General features: G+C 43.3%; 5 protein-coding genes and 1 non-coding gene across 6 annotated transcripts; 3 read left to right on the forward strand and 3 right to left on the reverse strand.

Moving 5' to 3' along the window:
- The first annotated feature begins 7,286 nt into the window (after positions 1-7,286).
- Positions 7,287-7,357, forward strand: tG(GCC)2. The gene has a single exon. It is a non-coding gene (tRNA).
- Positions 7,358-7,618: 261 nt separating this feature from the next.
- Positions 7,619-9,748, reverse strand: AFUA_1G11060 (ubiquitin domain-containing protein). The gene is made up of 3 exons (XM_077803913.1): positions 9,248-9,748; positions 8,199-8,996; positions 7,619-8,127 (listed from the first exon to the last, which is right to left on the reverse strand). Exons 1-3 carry the CDS (start codon positions 9,248-9,250, stop codon positions 7,993-7,995), a joined length of 936 nt encoding a protein of 311 aa, XP_077660083.1. The 5' UTR covers positions 9,251-9,748; the 3' UTR covers positions 7,619-7,992.
- A 135-nt stretch (positions 9,749-9,883) lies between these two features.
- On the reverse strand, positions 9,884-12,904 carry AFUA_1G11070 (uncharacterized protein). Its single transcript, XM_077803914.1, has 3 exons — positions 12,678-12,904; positions 12,339-12,616; positions 9,884-12,276 (listed from the first exon to the last, which is right to left on the reverse strand). The coding sequence occupies exons 2-3, from the start codon at positions 12,542-12,544 to the stop codon at positions 10,278-10,280; spliced, it is 2,205 nt and encodes a 734-aa protein (XP_077660084.1). The 5' UTR covers positions 12,545-12,616; positions 12,678-12,904; the 3' UTR covers positions 9,884-10,277.
- Positions 12,905-12,924: 20 nt separating this feature from the next.
- kin1 (putative serine/threonine protein kinase Kin1) lies at positions 12,925-17,818 on the forward strand. Its single transcript, XM_747380.2, has 3 exons — positions 12,925-14,687; positions 14,740-15,367; positions 15,444-17,818. Exons 1-3 carry the CDS (start codon positions 14,067-14,069, stop codon positions 17,411-17,413), a joined length of 3,219 nt encoding a protein of 1,072 aa, XP_752473.1. The 5' UTR covers positions 12,925-14,066; the 3' UTR covers positions 17,414-17,818.
- Positions 17,819-18,899: 1,081 nt separating this feature from the next.
- On the forward strand, positions 18,900-20,790 carry clrD (uncharacterized protein; the record flags this gene model as incomplete). Its single annotated transcript, XM_077803915.1, has 3 exons — positions 18,900-18,953; positions 19,253-20,288; positions 20,336-20,790. 3 exons carry the CDS (start codon positions 18,900-18,902, stop codon positions 20,788-20,790), a joined length of 1,545 nt encoding a protein of 514 aa, XP_077660085.1.
- Positions 20,791-21,311: 521 nt separating this feature from the next.
- AFUA_1G11100 (uncharacterized protein) lies at positions 21,312-22,495 on the reverse strand (the record flags this gene model as incomplete). The annotated part of the gene is made up of 2 exons (XM_747382.2): positions 22,318-22,495; positions 21,312-22,091 (listed from the first exon to the last, which is right to left on the reverse strand). Exon 2 carries the CDS (start codon positions 21,834-21,836, stop codon positions 21,312-21,314), a length of 525 nt encoding a protein of 174 aa, XP_752475.1. The 5' UTR covers positions 21,837-22,091; positions 22,318-22,495.
- Positions 22,496-22,517: the final 22 nt, after the last annotated feature.

Raw genomic sequence — 22,517 nt, forward strand, 5'->3', positions numbered from 1 at the left:
GGCTCTCTGGGTATAGTTTATAAGATATTATAATTTAAACTTTCTAATAGGTATTAGGGTAGGGGTAGTCTCTAATCTAGTATTCTAGAGAGCTATATTAGAAATAGGTGCCTATCTTATAGTAGGAGGGGCTATACCCCTTTCTTATTAGATATTAGGTAGTACCTAGGTCTATAAGGTTATATTATTATACTAGTATATACTTATTCCTCTAAATAATAGGGCGCTAGGGTTATTTAGTAGACTTAGTAGTAATAGGGCTAGAGCTTTAGAATAACTAGAAATACTAGGTAGGTTTAGCAGTAGTAGCATAGATCTTAATAATAGGAGGTTAATTTATAGTATATTACTAGTAATAGTTCTTAAGCTTCTATAGGAATCTAGTAAACTAGTAGTACTTCTAGCTTAGAGACTAGTTATATATAAGTATACTCTAAAGTTTATAACTAATAGCCTATTTAAGCAGGGTAAGTAGGGTTTCTTTAGATATCTTATCTTCTAGGGCTAGGTATTAGAATTCTATAAAAAAGATACTAAACTTCTTATTAGTTTAGCACAGGCTGAATAGCTTATTTTAAATATTATTTATATAGTTAGGGTTACTAAAGGCGTGTTCTAGGATATCTAGGATATCTTAGTAGTTATTAAAGGTATAAATCCTTTTTTTAATATAAAAAAGAATCTAGATATACAGCACACCCTTTAGGTAGTTATTTATATAAGCTATCTAGCTCTATAGTATTAAGAAGCAGTTAAGGTTAATATTTATTTTCTCTTAAATCTATACTATAAAATACTAAAGGTCCTTTTAGTTACCTTTAAACTTATTAGGGTTAGAGAGTTATTCTAATAATCTAGTAGCTTCAGAAGATAGGGTAGTAGTTAATATAAGTATTCTTACTAGAGTAACTATAGACTTCTTAGTAATAGGTTTATATATAGATATAGGCATAGGTATATTTATAGTAGGGGTAGCTAAGTAATAGGCTTAATCCCTTTCTATAGTAGCTTTTATATATTACTACTCTTTTTTTTATAGCTATTTCTTCTAGTATTATAGAATAGCCCTTAGCTTAATAGTCTCTTATTTATACCTCTACTCTAAGGTAGTAAATTTATACTAGAGTTCTAGGAGTTAGGCCTTAGATTACTTAGCTTATTAGTTTACTTTATTAATAGTTAATTTAACCTTCTAGATATACTTATATACTAGATAGTAGTATTTATACTATTTAATACTATATTTAGTAATATACTTAGAGAACTCTTTAGGATTACTAAGTAGGAAAGGGGGTAGAGGGGTAGATATTCTAATAGTATTAACTCTAAGAGAGGAGCTATATAATATTAAGATATAAGGTCATAGGTAAATAGAAATAGGTTAATAAGGTAGTTAATATTTAGGCTAGCTATAGGAATCTATATCTATCTATTCTAATTACAGGGTAAACTAGTATAGATAGGCTCTATAGACAGGACATAGCTTAGAGGCCTTTAAGTAAGTTATAGGATTATATAGTAAAGATATTCCTAAGGTTATATAATTCCTTCCTAGTAATGCTAACTCCTATCTACGGCAGCACCGTGACAGGTCCTAATATTTTAGGTATTTAATTAAACTAGTTATCCTATATAATAATAGTAAGTAGGTTTTTAGTAGTAATTTATCTATTCCTTATAACAGGCCTAGGCAATATAGATCTAGGTATAGATATAGTTAATAATATCTTATATTTTCTTTATAAAAGCCTTAGTGTCTCTAGTAGTAGGGTAATTTATAGGCTAGATAGGTTTAAACCCTATGCATAGGTGAAATCTATAATTTATAAAGAAGGGTAAGATTCTAGTAGCCTTAAATTATATAGAGTTTAAGGTAAACTTAGCTAATAGTAGCCAGTTAGCCTAATTATCTTATAGATAGGTAATATAAGTATATAGGTATTATTCTAGAATAGTATTTATTCTTTTAGTTTAGCTATTAGTCTCAGGATAATAAGTAGTAGATAATAGGTTCTTAATATCTAGGTATTAGATTAGGTGCTTCTAGAATATAGTAATAAACTAAGGGCTATAATCTAATACTATTATTCTTAGTAGGCTATATAGCTTTTATATATAATAAATATATAGTTAGGCTACACCTTTAGTATTATAGGTAGTCTAATAGGGGATAAAGTGCCTTATCTTTATAAGTTAATTAATAATAACTAGTATAGTATTATAGCCCTAACTAGGTACTAGACTAGTAATAAAGTTTATTAAGATATCTTACTATAATTATTTAGGTACTAGGAGTAGATATAGTACTTCTTAGTAGGCTTTATAAAATAAGGTAGATTAGTAGTAGGTGTAGTAGTTTTAGGTTTAGTAATTAATATACTAGTATATACCTGGCTAGTAATATTCTTATACTATTAACTTATATAACTTATACTTTCCTAGGTATCTAGTAGTAGGCTTATTATAGTATTCTTATAATAACTAGGCTCTTAGCTTATTATAATTAGGGATATATAAGTATTTATAGTAGTATAGATAGCTTCCTTATTATCTATAGTTAGCTAGAGTAATATTAGGGTGTTAGCTAGTATTCTTATCTAGTGCTTATAGGATAGACTATATAGTATTATCTAACTAGTAGGCTATATTTAGTAGTTCCTTAATACTAGGAGGGGGCTCTGGTTGGTCTAATTAGCCTAGTTAGTCTAGTTAGTCTGGTTAATCTAGTTAGTCTGGTTAGTCTAGTTAGTCTAGTTAGTCTGGTTAGTCCAGTTAGTCTAGTTAGTCTAGTTAGTCTAGTTAGTTTAGTTAGTCTAGTTAGTCTAGTTAGTCTAGTTAGTTTAGTTAGTCTAGTTAGTCTATCTAAGCTAGTCAAGTAGGCACTCTAGTAGGTTCTTTAGGTATTCTAGTAACTTAGGCTACTAGGTCTATAAAGCAAACTCTTCTTATAGCTAACTAGCTCCTTATAATAGCTTCTAGTTTTACTAAGTTCTAAATTTTAGGGTTAAGGTTCTCTTTCTTTAGAATTATCTAGCTCTAGTATTATAGCTATTTATTTCCTTCTTTAAAGAGATCTTCTAATCTCCTAGTTAGAGTATTAGGCTTAACTCCTTACTTCCTAGATTAATATATAATTTTAAAGTTAAAGTAGGATAGGAATTTAGATTAATAGGCTTATTATCTATTAAGTAGTTTAGTAAATATAAAATATTCTAGATTATAGTAATTAGTTATAATTTTAATTAGTAATAATATACCCTCTAGTTTAGGGTGCTATTCTTTAAAATAATAAATAATAGTAAGTAATTCTTTATTATAGATCTTATAGTTATACTTAGTAACTAAGAGCTTCTTAAAGAAGAATATAACAGGGTGTAGAACTTCTTTATTATTATACTAGGATATTATATTAGCAGATATATAATTAGAAGAGTTAGTCTTAACTATAATATCTTTTATCTAGTTAAATAGTTTTAGAATTAAGGTATTTATAAATGCTTTCTTTAGGGCTTTAAAGCTTAATTTATAGGTTATAGTCTATATAAATAGGATATTCTTCCTAGTCAGGTTTACTAAAGGAGTAATAATTCTTAAGAAATCCTTAATAAATTACTAGTAAAAGTTACTAAAACTAATAAAGGCCTAGATATTAGTAATATAGATTAGAATTTACTAGTTAATAATTATTTTTACTTTATTAGGATCTATACAGATGCTATTCTAGCTAATAATAATACCTAGGAACTTAGTTTTAGAGATAATAAACTTATACTTTTAGATTTTAGTATATAGGCTAGCTTCTTATAGTTTCTATAGGATAGAGTAGATATAGGTTATATACTTAATACAGGTCTTGCTATAAATTAGGATATTATTAAGATAGGTAGTATAGAAGATATTAAGGTAATCTTATAAAGTATTATTAATAAATTATTAGAAGGTTATAGGTGCTCTTATTAGCCTAAAAGGTATTATTAGGGATTTAAATAGGCCTAGTTAGATATAGAAAGCTATTAGGTATTCTTATCCTTTCTTAATATAGATATTATTAAATACTAAAATAATATTAATCTTTATAAAATATTTCATCCCTTTTAGATTATTTAGGGTTTCCTTTATTAGGGGTAGTAGGTATTAATCTTTAATAATTATAGTATTTAGGGCTTAGTAATTAATATAGATTTATATATCTTTACCTAGCTTTTTAATAAATAGGATAGGTAATATAGTAGGTAATAAACTAAGATAAATAAAGCCCTTCCTTAGGTTCTCTTTAATCTATTCCTTTAGGACTTTTAATTCCTCTTAAGACATAGTATATAGAGGGCTAAATAGGGGGGTCTTTCCCTCTAATAGCTTAATATTATAGTTATAAAGATAGTATAGTAGCAGGTACTTAGCCTCCTTAAGAGAAAAGATATTAATATAATCTTTAAATTCTTTAGGTAGTAGGTTAGTAAAGTCTTCTTTCTAAGCTTTTTTAATTTTTAAGACAGCCTCTAGATCTTCTAGGGTAATTATAAATATCTAAGTATTTCTTTAAGTATAAGCTAAGTAGGCTACTAAGGAGATAAAAGCTATATCTCTATTCTCTAGTCTTTTTAGTCTTAAGGGCAGGTGTCTAGGCTAGGTCTTTAGAGGGATATTATATAGGGCTTATATCTTTATTAGCCTTTAGGGGGTGTTATAGTATTTCTAATAGTAGTTACTATTAAATATAATACTATAGGCTATAAATTATATTAGGGGGTTATATATCTTTATCTAAGGTATTTCTAGTATAATAGGGTAGTATGCTAACTAGATAATATAAAATCTTATATTTTTCTTAAAATAGTCCTTAATTCTTATATTTATCTAAATATAATAGGTTATCTTTTTATTCTCTAGTTCTCTTCTATTAAATATATATAGGGTAATTAGGTCTACTAGGGGGATAAGCTCTAACTTCTAATCTTTAACCTATTCTTTATTAATAAATCCTTATCCTTTAGCTCTAGTATCTAATAGAGTATATATAAGTAGCTTTATCTTCTTCTCTTCCTTCTCTAGGATTATAGGTAGTATTATAGCCTTTAATTATTATATTTATTTCTTAAGGTTAAGTCTATAAATAGTAGTAGTAAAGATTTAAATAGTATATAGTTCCTAAGCCTAGTTATAGCTTACTCTAGGCTTACTCCTTTTATTAAGGAGATCTAGCTAGGTAATAGGCTTTTAAATTCTAGAATCTATCCTCTCTAGGGGCTTTCTAGATATAGTTTATAAGATATTATAATTTAAACTCTCTAGTAGGTATTAGGGTAGGGGTAGTCCCTAATCTAATACTTTAGGGAGCTATAATAGAAGTAGATACTTATTTTATAATAGGAGGGGCTATATCCTTTTCTTATTAGATATTAGGTAGTTCCTAGGTCTATAGGATTATATTATTATACTAGTATATACTTATTCCTCTAAAGAGTAGAGTACTAGGGTTATTTAGTAAACTTAGTAGTAATAGGGCTAGTATTTTAAGATAACTAGAGATGCTAGATAAGTTTAGTAGTAATAATATAGGTCTTAATAATAAGAGGCTAGTTTATAGTATATTACTAGTAGTAGTTCTTAAGCTCCTATAAGAATCTAGTAAACTAATAGTACTCCTAGCTTAGGGGCTAATTATATATAAGTATACTCTAGAGTTTATAACTAATAGCCTATTTAAGCAGGGTAGGTAGGGTTTCTTTAGATATCTTACTTTCTAGGGCTAGGTATTAAAATTCTATAAAGAAGGTACTAAACTCCTTATTAATCTAGTGCAGGCTAAATAGCTTATTTTAAATATTATTTATATAGTTAAGGTTACTAAAGGTGTATTCTAGGATATCTAGAATATCTTAATAGTTATTAAGGATGTAAATTCCCTTCTTAATATAAGAAAGAATCTAGGTATATAGTACACCCTTTAGGTAGTTATTTATATAAGCTATCTAGCTCTGCAGTATTAGGAAGTAGTTAAGATTAATATTTATTTTCTCTTAAATCTATACTATAAAATATTAAAGGTCCTTTTAGTTACCCTTAAACTTATTAGGGTTAGGGAGTTATTTTAATAATCTAGTAGCTTTAGAAGATAAGATAGTAGTTAATATAAATATTTCTACTAGAGTAACTACAGGCTTCTTAGTAATAGGTTTATATATAGATATAGGTATAGGTATATTTATAGTAGGGGTAGCTAAATAATAGGCTTAGTCCCTTTTTATAGTAGCTTTTATATACTACTACTTTTCTCTTATAGCTATTTCTTCTAGTATTATAAAATAGCTCTTAGCTTAGTAGTCTTTTATTTATACCTCTGCTCTAAGGTAGTAAATTTATACTAGAGTTCTAGAAGTTAGGTCTTAGATTATTTAGCTTATTAGTTTATTTTATTAATAGTTAATTTAGCCTTCTAGATATACTTATATACTAGGTAGTAGTATTTATACTATTTAGTATTATATTTAGTAATATACTTAGAGAACTCTTTAGGGTTACTAGGTAAGAATAAGAATAAAGGGGTAGGTATTCTAATAGTGTTAACTTTAAGGGAGGAGCTATATAATATTAAGGTATAGGGTTATAGGTAAATAGAAATAAGTTAATAAGATAGTTAATACTTAGGCTGGCTATAGGAATCTATATTTATCTATTCTAGTTATAGGGTAAACTAGTATAGGCAGGCTTTATAGATAGGATATAGCTTAGAGACTTCTAAATAGATTGCAGGATTATACAGTGAAGATATTCCTAGAGTTATATAATTCCTTCTTAGTAATACTAACTCCTATCCACAGCAGCACCGTGACAATTTCTAAGTGATAACATATCATCCATAGTTCGTGAGTTGAAATTGACTAAGAGAAAAAATTTCCAAAATTTGGAATCAGAATCACTACAGCAATTAGTGTTTTACTGGGACTTGCAGGAAACCCCCATTCCCATGCTATACTTAGTCTGTCACATATAATCCTGCATGGCATCTTTTCTTATATATTCAGTTTGGCGTAACACTGGTACATGGTGCACAATGGCCAATCATCCAGCCCTATCAGGAGCTACGAATTGACCTCACTCAGAAGAAGCTTTGGAACATCAAGCTTCCATTTTGACTAGGTGGTTCTTCTATTAGAATGTTCGTCCGCGTGCTGCAGTAGCCATGGCCAATGTGAGTATTGAATGGGAAACCCAGATTTCTGAGGTGTTGTAGCAAGGGCAGTCATAACTTATAGTGTGCAATTTAAAATTGTATTTGCAGTTTAGCATCATTGGTCTAGTGGTAGAATTCGTCGTTGCCATCGACGAGGCCCGTGTTCGATTCACGGATGATGCATGGAAAATTCTCTTTTTGCATTCTCTACTACCTCACCTCTGCCCATTCCTCAAGTTTTCTTTTATTTTTCTCTTACCTTTTTTTTGCTCATTTTGGGTTAGATGTTTGAGATAAATCATTTAGATGCATTTCTGCCTGTATCGACCAAGAGCTCGCTAAGTTGCGTTTGGAAATGGAAGCCCCAGTGGCACTGGTTTGCGGAAATATATATCCTCTATCCCCACATTACGTGTAGCACATGTTGTTTATATGTTATAGCCATGGATAGTAAATACGAAGAAATAAAGTGATTTGATCATTGATGCTACCGGACTAGATTCAAGCACCAAAAAAAAAAAAAAGAAATCATCCAGAACAGGCAGATGACACAAGACGTCAGCGGGTAATAGGAGATAGACCATATCATAAAGAACAGGAATACAACACACCACACCAAACTGAAAATAAGACGAATGGGTATTATGCGAACCGGCTGAACACTGGACGCCACGAGATTGCAAAGACCGTAACAGCATGAAAGTGAGATGTCATGTCATAGTCAAAAGAGTTTATACCTGACCCTTCGAGGTCAGGTATAAGCGAGAGGTCGTTGAAATGCCACATAGGGCTCTTTATGTGGTATGGACGGACGGTGGTCACGAGGCTGAAGGCCTGGCAACGACCAAGGCATTGATTATATTGCCTGCTTTCCAACCCTGGTTCACAAGAGACGCATTCTCGCGGAGCATCCTACCCAGGTAGACTATTCTTACCCGTTGGCTTGCAGGGATCTGCTCAAAGACGATGTCAGGGTTCTGCTTGCTCGGTGAAGACTGGACAGTAGAATCAAGACAAGACATACCCCGGCCTCTTGCTGCACCCTGCGGGCAATCAAGCCCACGGTCTGGTCCTTGCCAACCGAAACGACAACGTCCGATCCGCTGTCGCTCAAGCGCGCTGTGACCCGGATCAAGTCGCGCTCGCTTATCTTGCCCTTCTCATCCCTGCGGTCTCCAGAGTCACCGGCAATCAGCTCGTCACCCGATGCCTCGTCCAACGACAGCTTGGAATCATCTGTGTCAAAGTCGTCGTACCCATCATCACAGCGACTGGCGGAGTCCTCCTGCACCATATTTTCTGGGTCGCTCACGATACACCGAGGCAGACGGTAAAGTGCCCCCTGCTCATCGTAGCAGCCCTGGCAAAGGTCTCCCGTGGGCACAGTGACACCCGCCGCATCGATGATACTCTGCGCCGTGGCCAGGTCGTTCACATGCATGAACGAGATCGCCGCGGCTAAAGCTGCCCAAACCTCTGGCCGACCAGTGACGCGGGTCTCAAAGAACTCCTTGCGCTCCTGATCTAGCTGCGCGCGAGACCAGGTGCGCCGCTTACTGTACCAGACATGGGGGCGGATTGGGGCGTTGAAATGCTCGCTCAGAGCCAACTGAGTGGTTGTCGTCGCTGGGGTGCGACGGTCGGCATGCCGACTTGCGCGGGATGTCGCTCTGGTCAGGGAAGTTGAGCGACAGCTGGAGATGATCGCATTCGTGGTCGAGCGGAGAGCATTTGAGGAGGTATCAGCGCGGCGCTCCTCCGTTACTTGGGTCGCATGGGAGGGATCGCCGCTGTCACGCGACAGGAAGGACAAGCAAGAACCCTGGAGATGGATGGTGAAATCAGACGGCGTGCTTCTAGCAATATCGCGAGGATAAAGGTAGCCGAGAGCGACGAGATTGACAGCTACTGAGAACAACGAAGTGTAACAAATTACAAGCGACAGGTACTTTCACGCCTACAGATCTCCAAAAAGAAAGACTGCGATAGAAAAAGTGACCAACAGCAGCAGAGACAAAGCTAAGGTGAAGAAAGGGAAAGAGAGAAGGGAAAAGAATCTCGATGTTTACTCACCATACTAAAGTGGTAGACGGTACGACTCCATCAGACAGAGTAAATAGTAGATAGATCCTCTCTGTCGAGAAGGAAAGAAGCAGGACGGAGATACCTCCCAGACAATAGGCAAGAGGAAGAAGAGGAGGGGAAAAGAATGCGGGAAAATATGACACCAATAAGAAATGAGAATCAGCAGCTAATGATGTTGAAATTGCGTATTGATTGGGCAACCAGGTTCATTGTCCGATAGATTGATGGTTATGGCTCGTAAGTCGATCGGAGAACGGGGCGGACAACGTAAGACTTGTTGTTGAGTCCCTAGTGGCGATGACGACGCGGCCGGTTACAAACAAATACAGAGTAGTTTCTGGTTCAGAAAATTAGAGAAGCAAAGCACGCGAACAAGATGTATTAACCACTAGGATGGGCTGAAGCTAAAGAGGGGGACAAAGCAGTGATGATGATGATGGATCTGGTCATCCGATCCCCGTCAGTCGTGCATTGGCATGAGGAGGAGGAAAAAGTAGGCGAGGAGGAGTTAGTTGGCCAGCTGGCTGTTCTTATTCTCTACTGGTACGGAGATGTGGTCATCAAAAGCTTGTCTGCAACCCGCCTATCTACATCCGGCAACATCATTCTGAGCATTTCACCACTCAGAACCGTGGAATAAATCAACTGTTGGTTAATTGACATTGTCCTGTTCTATTAATAGCGCTGTCATTGCGGTATTCCCGAATCCTTGTCTAGTGATATCAACCAGAAAACACAAAGGATGGCGTAGATTACCACCCTCAATTTGCTCAGGTTCACTCTATCATGATAGACAAAATAATCGCAATCATCCGACGTGTTGTAATACTCTGAGGTGTAACCGCCCGTCTGATCATCGTGCACCTAGCCACTGTGTTACATGCTGAGAGAATCAAGGATGAGCAGCTTAAGATTTGTTCGAGTCGAGACCGCATTCTGTCGCATTTCCACTGTCGTCTACTAGGTATCATTACCATAACAAAGTCTCACTTCTGGTAAAAAGAAGGACCGATATGAATTACTCTTCCTCATCCTCATCATCGCTACCAAAGATCGCCTTGAAGACCGCCTCGCCGGGCCTCTCAGCCTCAAGTGCCTCGTTGCGTTCGGGTTCAATCACCACCTCCTTCCCGACTTCCGGCGCTGTCGCCCGTTCAGGAGTGGCAGTGTCGGATCGTGCTGTCAGTGCTCTACCGCTAGTTTCGAGCATGAGCTGGTTCATCACATCTTTCGAAACGAGCTCTTTAGTAGGTCCGGATGCTGTCTGGTATCCAGCAGACTGGAATCGATTGCCAATACCAGCCTCGGGACCCCCTGGCTGATCTCCCGGGTCCATCTGCACATGATCCGGTGGCTTGACATTCAGCCGTTTGCAAAGCAGCCGTGCCGGATAGAAGCTGTGGGTGCTCCGAGTCATCGGGCCAAACATTCCAATCTTGGCTGCGGCCACAGCTGGGTCCTCAGGTTTCTCCGCGGGTTTGCGGAGTAATGGCTCTGTCGACGTAGATGACTCCGGTTGATCAGACGATTCCTTGGGCCCCGTAGATGCTGAAGTGAAGCGCGAAGCCATTACCCCAGAGACCGGCTTGAACACCTCCGCAGCTCGAGCAAATTCGTGGAGTTCCGCAACCCATTCATTCGTTGTCGAGCCTGGTACTCGGTCTGGAAGTGTATCGCGGAGGCCTGCCCGTATCTCAAGGAATGTGCGGTACCGAGTTCGTTTGCCTTGATCTTCCGAATAAGGCATCCAGCCGCTGACTGCGCGAGTAAGAGCCTGAACAGCCACCTGTTTGTCTAGTTTGGGAACAAGGTCCCACAGATCCTTGCGTCTTTGCGATTCTGATAATTCGAATCCTTTCGGTGCTTTCTCTCCCAAGGCCGGTGGTAGGTCTGATTTCCCTGTAAGCTTCATGATCCTTTCGCGAGCCTCAGGGGTCATCCAGTCAAAAATCGACTTTCCGGGAAGCTGGGCCTCCCCCAGCAGTGCAGCTCGAGACGTAGGGTCGAGAGAAGAAGCCTTGGCCGCCTCTGCCGTAGAGACATAGTTCGAGACATCTCTTGCAGCTGACGGTATTTTGCTCGATATCCAGTCCTTTGGGACTTCTGGGGGCGCGTATCTCTTCTCTTGTGTAGATATTGAGAGGCTGGAAATACCATCAGCTAGGAGAAAGCCGTCCAACGGGAGCCGGCCGTCATGACATTTTCTGAATCCCGTCGACGATTTTGCAGTGAGGGTCTTCTTTGATATGAATACGGGCTTGGTGTTCACTAGAGGATTAGCTGCAACAAGTGCTGGCTTAGACTCATCGGTGGGCTTTTTCTTCTTCTTTTTCTTGTCACCGCCGATGACCCGGTTGTACGAAATTTGTGGGCCAATAGAATACGGATCGTCGTCATCTGACCCTGTATCGTTCAACACCCCGACTCCAAATGCACCACGCCTAGGTTGCTCTTTTGTCTTCGATGGTTTTCGTTGGCTCCCGGACGTCAACCGTCGCCCAAAGAAATCGTCTTCATCAGACTCGTCAGCACCCGGTTTGTGAGAATCCAACCGACTTTCACCCTCAAACCCAAGGCCCTTGTGATCTGTCTTATGGACAATTGCAATCATGGGCGAATCCTCCGGTGCGAAGAGGTAGGTCTTATCGGCTTCGTTTTCGCCTGGGCCTGGGCCGTCGCCAAGATTGGCTTTTCGCCGTACTTTGGGGCCAATCCCTTGACCCTCTCGCCAACCCATCTTCTTCAGTAGCTTGACACCCATGGTTTCACCGCCGGCCATGAGAAGGTCCATCAGCCCTCCACGGCGGGTCGCGTCGGTCGCCGCAAATCCAAACCCAGCAAAGTCGTCACTGGTCTGCAGTTTTTTCGCCTCTTCAGCTTCTCGAATGTCTTCCTCGTCCATGAAGTCCTCCGGTCGTTGCTGGAATTTCTGCTGAGAATCCTTCGCCCTATTCTGGCGCGAGGACACAAACGTTGCAGGGGTCCACCCCTCCTTGGAACCAACGGTGTTGAAGTATCTGGAGAAGTCCGGCCATATTTAGTCGTGCTGTTCAAAGCTATCCAGGAATCGTGGGCTCACCCGGCGCTGAAGCCACCGGTGAAGGCGCCATGTAAGCGTTTCCTTCCCCGGTCATCTGTAACTTCCTGCTTCCAGATCGGTACATATGACCCATCGTCCCGAGTCCCGGCATCTAGAGGGGGTAGAGGCGTTCCGTAAAAGGCATACGGGGAATGATGTGCTTGTAGATCAGCCTCGAAGGCTGTTCGAGATCGTTTGCTTGACATTTGTGGGGTTTCGGAAAACAGTATCGATTGAGGCGGCTTCTTAGGCAAAGCTTGTTGTCATTATCGCTTGGTCTTGACAATGGGGTCAGTTCCTCTAATCTAGGAAATTGTCATAAACTGGATATGTCCCTACCAGGATGTTGGGACAGTTGGTCTAATGCCAAAAGAACCATAAGTTCCAAAAAGAAACAAGACACAGCTGTGGGGATGAGGAGGGAAGGTCGGCCTTGGGTGACGACGCTTCATGGACGTTCATCCTCATCGTTGAAACCATGGGACGTTTGTTCCATCCATACGCACCGCCACGGCGTCACCTGCTGTGGCTTGGCGCCCAGGTACCTTTTAAGTCCTAAATCACGCGAATCTACGAAGAACGGAGTACCAATAGCAAACAATTTTTTACTAGTCTGGACCTTGAAACTGTAAGAGTAGGAAACTGGGAATGCAAGAGAAACAGGCTCATTCCAAATGCAAGATGACCTTCTGTTAGAAATTCTGTCGAACGGTCCTGCCCATCAGTGCCCAAAACACCAGCCTCCCGGCCGAAGAACCGGTCTGATTCGACCCCGGGTTATGAGTGCGCCAATTGCACGTGTGATAGACAGTGAGTTTTACTTGAAGAGGATTGATGGGGAGCGATGGCTGTGGCATCTGCTTGTTCTTGTAGGCTGGCAAGCGTTCCCAGTGACGGTCAGATTTCATCGAACACCGAAAAACAAGGTCATTGCGATTGCCAAGCTGCATGCCACTCCAGTGTCCATCTAGAGGGGTAAAGTGGACTCTGAAACAAGTCTGTCCAGCGAGTCTCGGTCATTTGCCCCTGCATGCTGTAGATAGACCCAGCTATGGCATGGATATGGTGATAGTCCATGCCACCGGCCAGGGATGGGATGATTGAGATAATGACCGAGAGAAGCACCAGATAGTCAGAGAGAGCAGATTAATGATATGGGAGTTGCGAAGAATTAATTGATCAAGTGATTGTATGGAGTAATAACAATAACAATAATAATAACAACAACACCCAGTTGACAGAGGTGACAAACTTATTCCCTCATCTGGTTGCGGGCCCCCTGGGCCTTAACCGACTGCTGTTATTTTTATTAGTGTTTGGTCTGTTTCTTCTCCGCAGCCGCATCCATCACCATTCATTCCCTCAAGCTTCGTTCCCCCATCGTTTCTCCATCACCTTCTTGCGATTTCCTGTCCTTGTCCGTCCAATTTCAGCTTTCACTCATTTTACTTTTTCAACCTCTACATCAAGGGTCGTACATGGGGTCATTTCGACTTGTCTGCTGGATGTCTCGACGTTGGCTGCCGCTTCCTTGAGCGCTCGTCAGCAACCGCCAAACTTCCCCCCCGCTCCCCCGACCGGTCCAGATTGAAGTACTGAGGCCGTCCACTTGGGCTTCCTCTCCCTTTTCCTTTCCCACGATCTCCTTGAATCTTCATCCTTGACATTTCTGGACTTGTCAAAGCAAGTCTTATTGCTCGAGGTTTAATTTTTGAGGTTTCTATCGTGATGTCTACCAGTGTTCCTGCCTCAGCGCCGCCAACGGTCGTCCGCAGCCATTCCACGTCCTCTCGGCCTCACGCCCATCGTCCTCCTGCTTCTGATTTACCACATCGAACTCGAACTGTCGCAGTCAGACCCTCCACCTCTTCACATTCCTACCAATCCCATCACAGTAATCACAGTTACTCCAAATCCCAGTCTCATGACCGGCGTCCTCCGTCGAACCAGGCTGCTTTTGATAACATAGCCCGTCGGGATTTCGAGGGTTCACGGGGCACCCATTCCAACTCTTCCCGCCGCGACCACTCCAAGGAGCGCTCTAGGGAGCGTCCGACTTCTGCTCACCGTACCGATCCATCGCCAAGCAAACACCGGCGGAATTTATCGGTGCAAAGCCACCAGCGGGACAGTATAGATATGGCTTCAACAGGCCCTGTTGTGGCCGAGCCCGCTCCCCCTCCCGCGCAGGCGGCTTCTGGATCCCATTTGCATCCTAGTTCATCTGTGCAGCCCAAGCGTCGCACAACAATTACCACTCCGTCCGGCCAGTGGGCTCTTGGAAAGACTATCGGCGCGGGAAGTATGGGCAAAGTGAAACTCGCGAAGAACATGGAAACGGGCGAACAGGTATTTCGAACGGAAGCAACAGATCTGACCTTAACACTAATGACAATTGCAGGTGGCTGTCAAAATAGTACCGAGACAATCGGCCGATGAACACCGCAGCTCGCGCGACACCGAGAGAGCAGACCGCTCGAAGGAGATCCGAACCGCCCGTGAGGCTGCGATCGTGAGTCTTGTGAATCACCCATACATCTGCGGCATGCGCGATGTGGTGCGGACCACGTATCATTGGTATATGCTCTTTGAATACGTCAACGGAGGCCAGATGCTCGACTACATCATCTCACACGGTAAATTAAAAGAGAAGCAAGCGCGGAAATTTGCGCGACAGATCGCGAGTGCGTTGGATTATTGTCATCGCAACAGTATCGTGCATCGAGACCTCAAGATTGAAAATATTCTGATCAGCAAAACCGGTGATATCAAGATTATTGACTTTGGTCTGAGCAATCTTTTCTCCCCTAGAAGCCTCCTCAAAACATTCTGTGGAAGCCTTTACTTTGCCGCACCGGAATTGCTGCAGGCGAGACAATATACCGGGCCAGAGGTGGATGTGTGGAGTTTCGGCATCGTCCTTTACGTCCTGGTCTGCGGGAAAGTTCCATTTGACGACCAAAGCATGCCGCAACTTCACGCAAAGATCAAGAAGGGTCATGTGGAATATCCGCAAGGACTCAGTGCAGGTTAGTAATCTTACCTCTCTGCTTTTGGATGGACCCGTTCTGTCTTGAAAAATGAGTGTCTGACCACATCTGCTAGAGTGCCGCCATATCATCTCGCGTATGCTGGTTACGGACCCCAAGCAGCGTGCAAGTCTTGCGGAGATCATGAACCATCCGTGGATGAACAAGGGGTTTAGTGGGCCGCCCGAGAATTATCTCCCAGCTCGTGAACCTATACAGCTTCCTTTAGACCCCGAGGTTGTTGAGAAGATGACGGGCTTCGATTTCGGGCCACCAGAATATATCACAGCGCAACTCACCAAGATCATAGAGTCCGAAGATTACCAACACGCCGTGAGAACAAGCGTTCGGGAGCAACCTCTTCAAGTTCATAGCGAGAAGAAGCGTGGCATGTTTGATTTCTACAAACGGCGGAATTCCGCCAGTAGAGACACACTCTCGGCTCCTTCGGTCGAGGCTGTTCAGCTGGGGAACGACCCTCTGAATGCATACAGTCCCCTGCTCTCGGTGTACTACCTAGTCAAGGAAAAACTTGATCGAGAGAGGGCCGAAAGCAACCCCGGCGCTCTCGGTATCCCGCATTCTGCTGGTGAGAACGTGCTCAGGATGCCAGACTTACCAGCTCCCGAGGCGGCGCACACCAATCAGTATCAACTACCTGGCGAAAAAGATACGGGTAGAAGATCTCGCCCTCGCGCGAGGACTCACGGCGATGATGATCTTAATGATGGCATCAAGGACCTTCATCTTACACCGCAAGCAGGGCAGGCAACTCCTATTCCTGCAATTCCGCCTGAGACTCCCGTGAAAAAGGAGAGCACGGCAGCGGGCATCCTTAGACGATTCAGCACGCGCAGGGTCAAGGATCGCAGTCGGGATCCTGAGCGCGAGCGCATCACCAGTTCTCAAGCGCCATCGCTAAGTGTCCAGCCTCCCGCCGATTCGGCTTCCCCACTTTCGAGAGGGTTCAGCATGCGGAGAAGCAGGCGTGCCGACCCATTACCGTCCGATACTCCCGGTGGCGGCAGCCAGCCGCAACAACAAGATTTCCTCAAGGCTCCAGGATCGGCCGAGCCGGCCTCGCGGTCCAACAAGTACTTGGAGAGATCTACGAGTGTCAATTCGGCTGAGTATCGTCCTCGGAGAGCTGCACGGAGGAATGACCCTGATGTGTCGGATACTGCTCCCGACCGCCAACCGCCTCAGACCAGTGGCTCTGACTACTCAAGTCTGGGTGGGCAGAAGGTGGAGACCTCTGCGAAAGAGGTGAAACAGCCCGGTCGCACGCATGCAACGCGGACCATGTCACTTGGGCATGCTCGTCGCGAAAGCATTCAAGCCCGCCGAGCGAGGCGAGACGCGGCAAGAGAAGCTAATGTGCCCGAGGAGACAGACGCAGACATCTCCGGTGCAGGAAACGCTCTGGAGAGCGCGAATGAGGGAGAAGATCTCTCTAAGCCGGTATATCTCAAGGGTCTCTTCAGTGTCTCGACAACTAGTAGCAAGCCGCTGTCTGTGATTCGGACAGACATCATTCGCGTTCTGAAGCAACTTTCTGTGGATTATGTTGAGATCAAGGGAGGCTTCAGTTGTCGTCACGCTCCCAGTATTGAGCTTGATAAAGTAGTGGATGTCGGCCCTCCGAGCCCTGATCGATCTGGCCAAGTGTCTAACCACAGGCGCCGCATCAGCTTTGGAGGGTTACTGAACCATGACGACAGCAAGGAGGATCCCCGATCGATGCATACGCCTCGATCTCAACGTCGAACTCGGGCGCCTGATAGGAGCTTTGTCAGCAATTCTGAGGGATCGGACGAATATATGGCTCCTCGCGACAGCAATGCACCCGCGGGAGAGCGTGTCATGGGCGAAACCACGACGAGAGTCCAGAGTGATACGGGAGAGAATCTGGTTCTGCGGTTCGAGATCCTGATCGTCAAGGTGCCGCTCTTTTCATTGCATGGTATTCAGTTCAAGAAGGTCTCGGGGGGTATGTGGCAGTACCGAGAGATGGCGAAGAAGATCTTGGATGCTTTGAGACTCTGATTGCCTTGGTTACGTTCTGCAGTGCCACGGCAGAAGCCTGATTATGACTGGGTTTATTCAGCGTGGAGCATGAAGCATTTATGCGAGCATTATAATTTTCCCTCTTCTTCTTCTTCCACTTCTTTCATTGCTTTTTCACCCTTATCACTTGTTTATTATTCGACTACGCCTAGGCCTGCTTTTTCATTGAGCTGGCTCAGTCTGCAAATTCCCCTTCTTGTTGCCATGATGTACAATAGAGCTGAACAGGATGCATCATTGATTACTGGAATTAGCTTCCCCTTTATCATATGCCTATTGACGATGATTTTGTACATCAACTTTCTATGCCATGTATTTCCTCTGTTCAATCCCAGGTAGCCCACATACTATCTTCAATAATGTAAAGGAACTTTACTCTTTGAATATGTTTCTCAGAGGAATAAGAGAGGTACACGAACTCTAGGAAATTTTCGAGGGTAAGGAATACTCTGGATTAAGCGCGTTTTGTATATGTAAATGTGTGTATGGTTAATGGGCGGTGTTGTAGTCGATCTAGGCCTTACCCGGGCCTCAATTGCTTAGCAGGCAGGCTTAATCTCAGGGATCGCCGCACCTCGGCTCGCAGCACAGCAGCTGTCAACTAGTTCAGGGCGACGGCAAGCCTGCTTAGTCACAGATCAAAGATGTCAATGCCAAGAAACCCATCAATATCAAATCGAGCAAGAGGAGCAAGTTGATAATTTATTTGACCAAGTTTCTATGGGGAACTTGCCAAAGCAATTATTCCATCACCAACGCTTGGAATTGAATTCTAAGAGAAGATTCTGAGTCAGCATTATTAGCTCTATATGACTATATATTTTTTATGTAATTAAACTCGTGTGGTGTTTTCGGTCGGTCGGGCAGCAGCTCTGAGGTTTTGATGGGGTAAAAAGGGTAGAAAGCTGCTTTGATTTGGTTCCCGTAAGCTTATTATGGGTTTGACTCAACAGGCAACTTGACAGCGCTGTTATCTGCTAGTTCTCGATGTATAACAGAGCATTTTGTGCTAATGGAGGTTACTAATTACTAAGGACTTTCTGAGACATAAAATAACATTCTATCATCCGTAGACCAAATCCATCTCTATCTTAAGTTAAGTTTACCAATTTCAACGTATGTGACTCTCAATCAACATCTATAGCTATCTAGTATAATCTGATAGAAATACATGACTAAGCTAGCCAGATAGACACGGCTAACCCAAAATAGAAACAACTAACCTCCAACAGGCATGGGTTATTCACATACCCACACTATCAACACTAAATCAGCTTTTCCTGAAGTCTCATTGCCTCGTCATGTAACTCATGTTGTTTCTCCCTCCTCCACCTCTTGCATATACAGCTAGAAGAATCCCCTATCCTGCTACATCATTTCTTTTTCCCCTTTTTTGGCCTTACCCATTGCAGCCTGCAGGCAGTTAGCTGTTGGCAGGGTTTTCCTGCCCCCTTCGCCTCCTCCAATGACGGTCATCGACTTGACCCTGGACTCGGATTCGGAGGATCAGAAGAGACTTGTAAGTGTCATGCCAACCTCCGCAAACCTGCGTTCCGCGTTCACTGCCCGCGGCCCGCCTTCCTAGCAAAGCTATTGAAAAGTGTTACTGCTCTTGGTCTGGTTGCAGACTCCTGAGCTACGCATCCAAAATAACATGCTAAGCATGGGTTTTGGAGTTTACACTAGATTTTAAGCTGTCTTTTTGTGTTTGTAACCTGAAAAGTGAAAACCTTTATGCTGACAGGGGCCTTCTTCCCTGACATCACTAGATTGATTGGGCCCGCGTCTCGTGACTGGTGAGCTGATCTAGTGGTATAGGTACAAAGACAAAGTCAGCAAGAATCTCAGCGGAGTCCAAAAGCTACTTTCTTTTCAAACTTGACACATCGCACGCCATCGTCGTCGATACCCCTGAAAAGAAAGTCTGATAGAAGTTCTGTCAGCCCTTCTCTTGCTGTGCCTAAGGCCGATCACTTGACCAACAATAACATACACCAAACTACCAACAAACAGGGTCTTGGCAACCACAGCAACCCCATCACCTCCAACAGCAATACTGCCAACAACGCCATTGCTAAAGCTAATACACCCGACCCTAATCATGTATTCAATCCAAAGATTCAGAATCCGTCGACACCAAGTCCAACCCCAAGTTCTCAACAGGAGGCAGTTGGTGTCGTTATTCCTTCCCCGTCCAGGCAGCTGAGAAAGGAGATTGAGAAATCCGTTTGGGTCAAAGCGCCCCCTGTAACGCCAGAGAAGACTGCGCTTTCGACTGAGTATTATCCGATTGATGCTCATGAAAAGCGTGCTCTCAGAGGCGCGTATCCTAGCGCTCGAAAGGTCAAGCGTTCTGAGATTCCCTTTAGCATTGGAACGCCAGGCCCCATTCTAGCAGATAGAATTCCTGTACAACGCCAATTGCACGAGACCCTGCAGCGGAAGCTGTCAAAGATCAATGGCCCCCCCGTGACATTTGCGCCAGGGGAGGAGGACCTGCTGGCGGTTTTTGCTTCAAACTTCGAGTTCGTTAATTCCTATATCCTCCGCAAAGGTGTCTCACACATCCCGGCGGACTTCATCGCAGGCTGTGATTGCAAGAAGATCTGTGATCCCGCGCGGTGCGGTTGCCTCGAGCAGGATGAAGAGTCGAAAGAGATTATTGTGCCATATCAACGCGCACAAGACGACGCACGGCTCTTAGTCCTGACCCCGGACTTTCTCAAACGCACAGATATCATTATTGAATGCAGCTCCAAATGTACCTGTGATGAGCGGAAATGCTGGAATCGAGTCGTGCAGCATGGTCGTACGGTCCGTCTGGAAATTTTCCACACAGGGAATCGCGGCTTCGGTAAGTTGTACAAAGCCATTGAGGCGGAAGAGTGCTGATGAGGCCAGGTCTCCGTTCCCCGGACTGGATCCGCGCGGGTCAATTCATCGACTGCTATCTCGGCGAAGTGATTACGAAACAAGAAGCCGACGTGCGCGAGGAGGTGGTTACGTCGCAGCACGGCCACTCCTATCTCTTCGAGCTAGACTTCTTCCACAACGACGACGAGATCTACGTTGTGGATGGACAAAAGTTTGGCTCCCCCACGCGTTTCATGAACCACTCGTGCAACCCCAACTGCAAGTTGTTCCCCGTCACCCGGACCTACGGTGACGAACGGCTGTACGACCTGGCCTTCTTTTCGCTGCACAATATCCCGCCCAACACCGAGCTGACGTTCGACTACAACCCCAACTGGGAGGAGGGCAAAAAGGTCGATCCCAACGCTGTGCGCTGTCTCTGTGGGGAGAAGAACTGCCGCGGGCAGCTCTGGCCGAACCAGCGCAAGGGCACTAAGTGCTAGTCTTGCGTTTTCTTGAAATCTGCATAGCATGACATGGCATGAAATGGCGCTGCACTGCTGCATTTGAGTGATTTCATTAATGCAAAGGGCTGAACTGGCTTGTTTACACTGTTGGCGCGGTGTACGGAGTTAACCTTCTTTCCTTTTGTTTTCTTTTCTTTTTCTTTTTCTTCTTCCCTCATGTTTGATTATACCCAAGCGGCCACTTCTTGTTTTCAATGTAACATGGATTTTCAGGGCATGTCCCACATGTACAATATCCGGAGAATACGTACATCTCTTCCTGGCGGGAACAAGCAAAGCAGCAGCAACATTGTAACTCGACCTGATCCATGATATGTCCAACGTACCAGCGTCGCAAACAAGCAAACAGCCACCCCATCCCAGCGCTAAACCATACATTCAACCTGCTAAACGCCAACATCTCAATCCATGACGCAGACCAGACATAAACCAGACCAAACTCCATCCTCGGGACGAAAGTAACGTGACGAGACAAACAACATAACCAGCGAAGCGAACTAATCCCTCCCCTCCATAACCTCGAAGATACCCCCCATCACAAACCGCGGCCGAACAAACCCATACGGCTGAGTGTGAAGCTGACTCTGCAAAGATGACCTTCCCCGGGAAGCTTCAAACCCCTGCGTCAACGCAGAAGACGCAAAGATGCTCCCATCCATGGGCAGCCGGTAATCGACAGGATCAACAGGCCTTGGCTCCATGAGATCCAGCCCCTGGCGCTCGATAGCGTCGCCGTCGCACCGGGTTCGTTCTGCGCTGAGCGCCAGGTCGACTTTTGAGGGGCGCCGGCAGAGGAAGAGTGCCGAGAGGCGGAGGGGGCTTGTACTCCTGCTTCGATTTGCGCTTATGCTTCCGGTGCTGCTGGGGCTGGCACCGCGGTAGGGGTGGAAAAGGCGGAAGCTGAATGGGGAGGAGGCCGATGGGGAGGCGGAGGAGGCGGGGGATGTTGCCGTAGAGGTGGGGAGGTGGTTGTTGGGCGAAGAAGAGGGGAATGAGGTAGTGAGGGAAAGATTGGGGTGCATTTTTGCTGTCTTGTCTGTCTCTCGTTTTGGGGGTGATGTCTGAGTGTAGGTAGTATGTAGATGATGACGATGAAGTAAGGTGCGGTTCGAGTGTTGCTGTTGACTTGTGCTGATGTTTCACAGCTGTTCAGGCGCTGCCTGATATGTGTTGTCGATGTGTTGATGTATGTATGAGTTGGCAGATATCAGAAATCACGAATCGCCTTCTATTGCTGTTTGGCAATAGAGAGAGGGAGAATCATCAATAGACGTGAACTAGAAAAGATCAGTATATCACCAACACAAAGAATCAACAGACTAAGTGAAGTAAGTCAGAAAAGATAAGATGGGAAAGACAGACGCAGATAAAATTAAACATGAAAGAACGAAAAGATGACACAAGCAAACTGACATGTCATCTGTAGCGACTCGTCCAGAGTACTCTGAAACCGTCTCACCCAAAAATAAATGTATAGAGAACTATCAAAGAGCACTCACTGACACTTTCATACATCGACAACAGTCTCTAACCGAACCAAATCAACTCGGTCGTAGGGAGATTAAGAGGAGGTAGGAGAGGAAAAGAAGTTTGACCCCGATGCACGGAGAAAAGCTTCAGAAGAAAAAGATGAATATGGAATCTTCAAGATGGAAATGATTGACTACCAAGAAAGTCGATAGCATACACATAGACGCTAGATA

The sequence above is a fragment of the Aspergillus fumigatus genome, chromosome 1 (assembly GCF_000002655.1).
Source record: "Aspergillus fumigatus Af293 chromosome 1, whole genome shotgun sequence".
Classification (NCBI taxonomy): Eukaryota; Fungi; Ascomycota; class Eurotiomycetes; order Eurotiales; family Aspergillaceae; genus Aspergillus; species Aspergillus fumigatus.

Excerpts from the sequence above, each read along its gene's own strand:
- AFUA_1G11060 (XM_077803913.1), bottom strand. Across the intron at positions 8,128-8,198 it reads GGGTGCAGCAAGAGGCCGGG|ATCCCTGCAAGCCAACGGGT; the intron begins GTATGTCTTGTC and ends GTCTTTGAGCAG.
- kin1 (XM_747380.2), top strand. The coding sequence starts at position 14,067 with ATGTCTACCAGTGTTCCTGCCTCAGCGCCGCCAACGGTCGTCCGCAGC. Across the intron at positions 14,688-14,739 it reads ACATGGAAACGGGCGAACAG|GTGGCTGTCAAAATAGTACC; the intron begins GTATTTCGAACG and ends TGACAATTGCAG. Across the intron at positions 15,368-15,443 it reads TCCGCAAGGACTCAGTGCAG|AGTGCCGCCATATCATCTCG; the intron begins GTTAGTAATCTT and ends CACATCTGCTAG.
- AFUA_1G11070 (XM_077803914.1), bottom strand. The coding sequence starts at position 12,544 with ATGTCAAGCAAACGATCTCGAACAGCCTTCGAGGCTGATCTACAAGCA. Across the intron at positions 12,277-12,338 it reads ACCGGTGGCTTCAGCGCCGG|ATACTTCAACACCGTTGGTT; the intron begins GTGAGCCCACGA and ends GGACTTCTCCAG.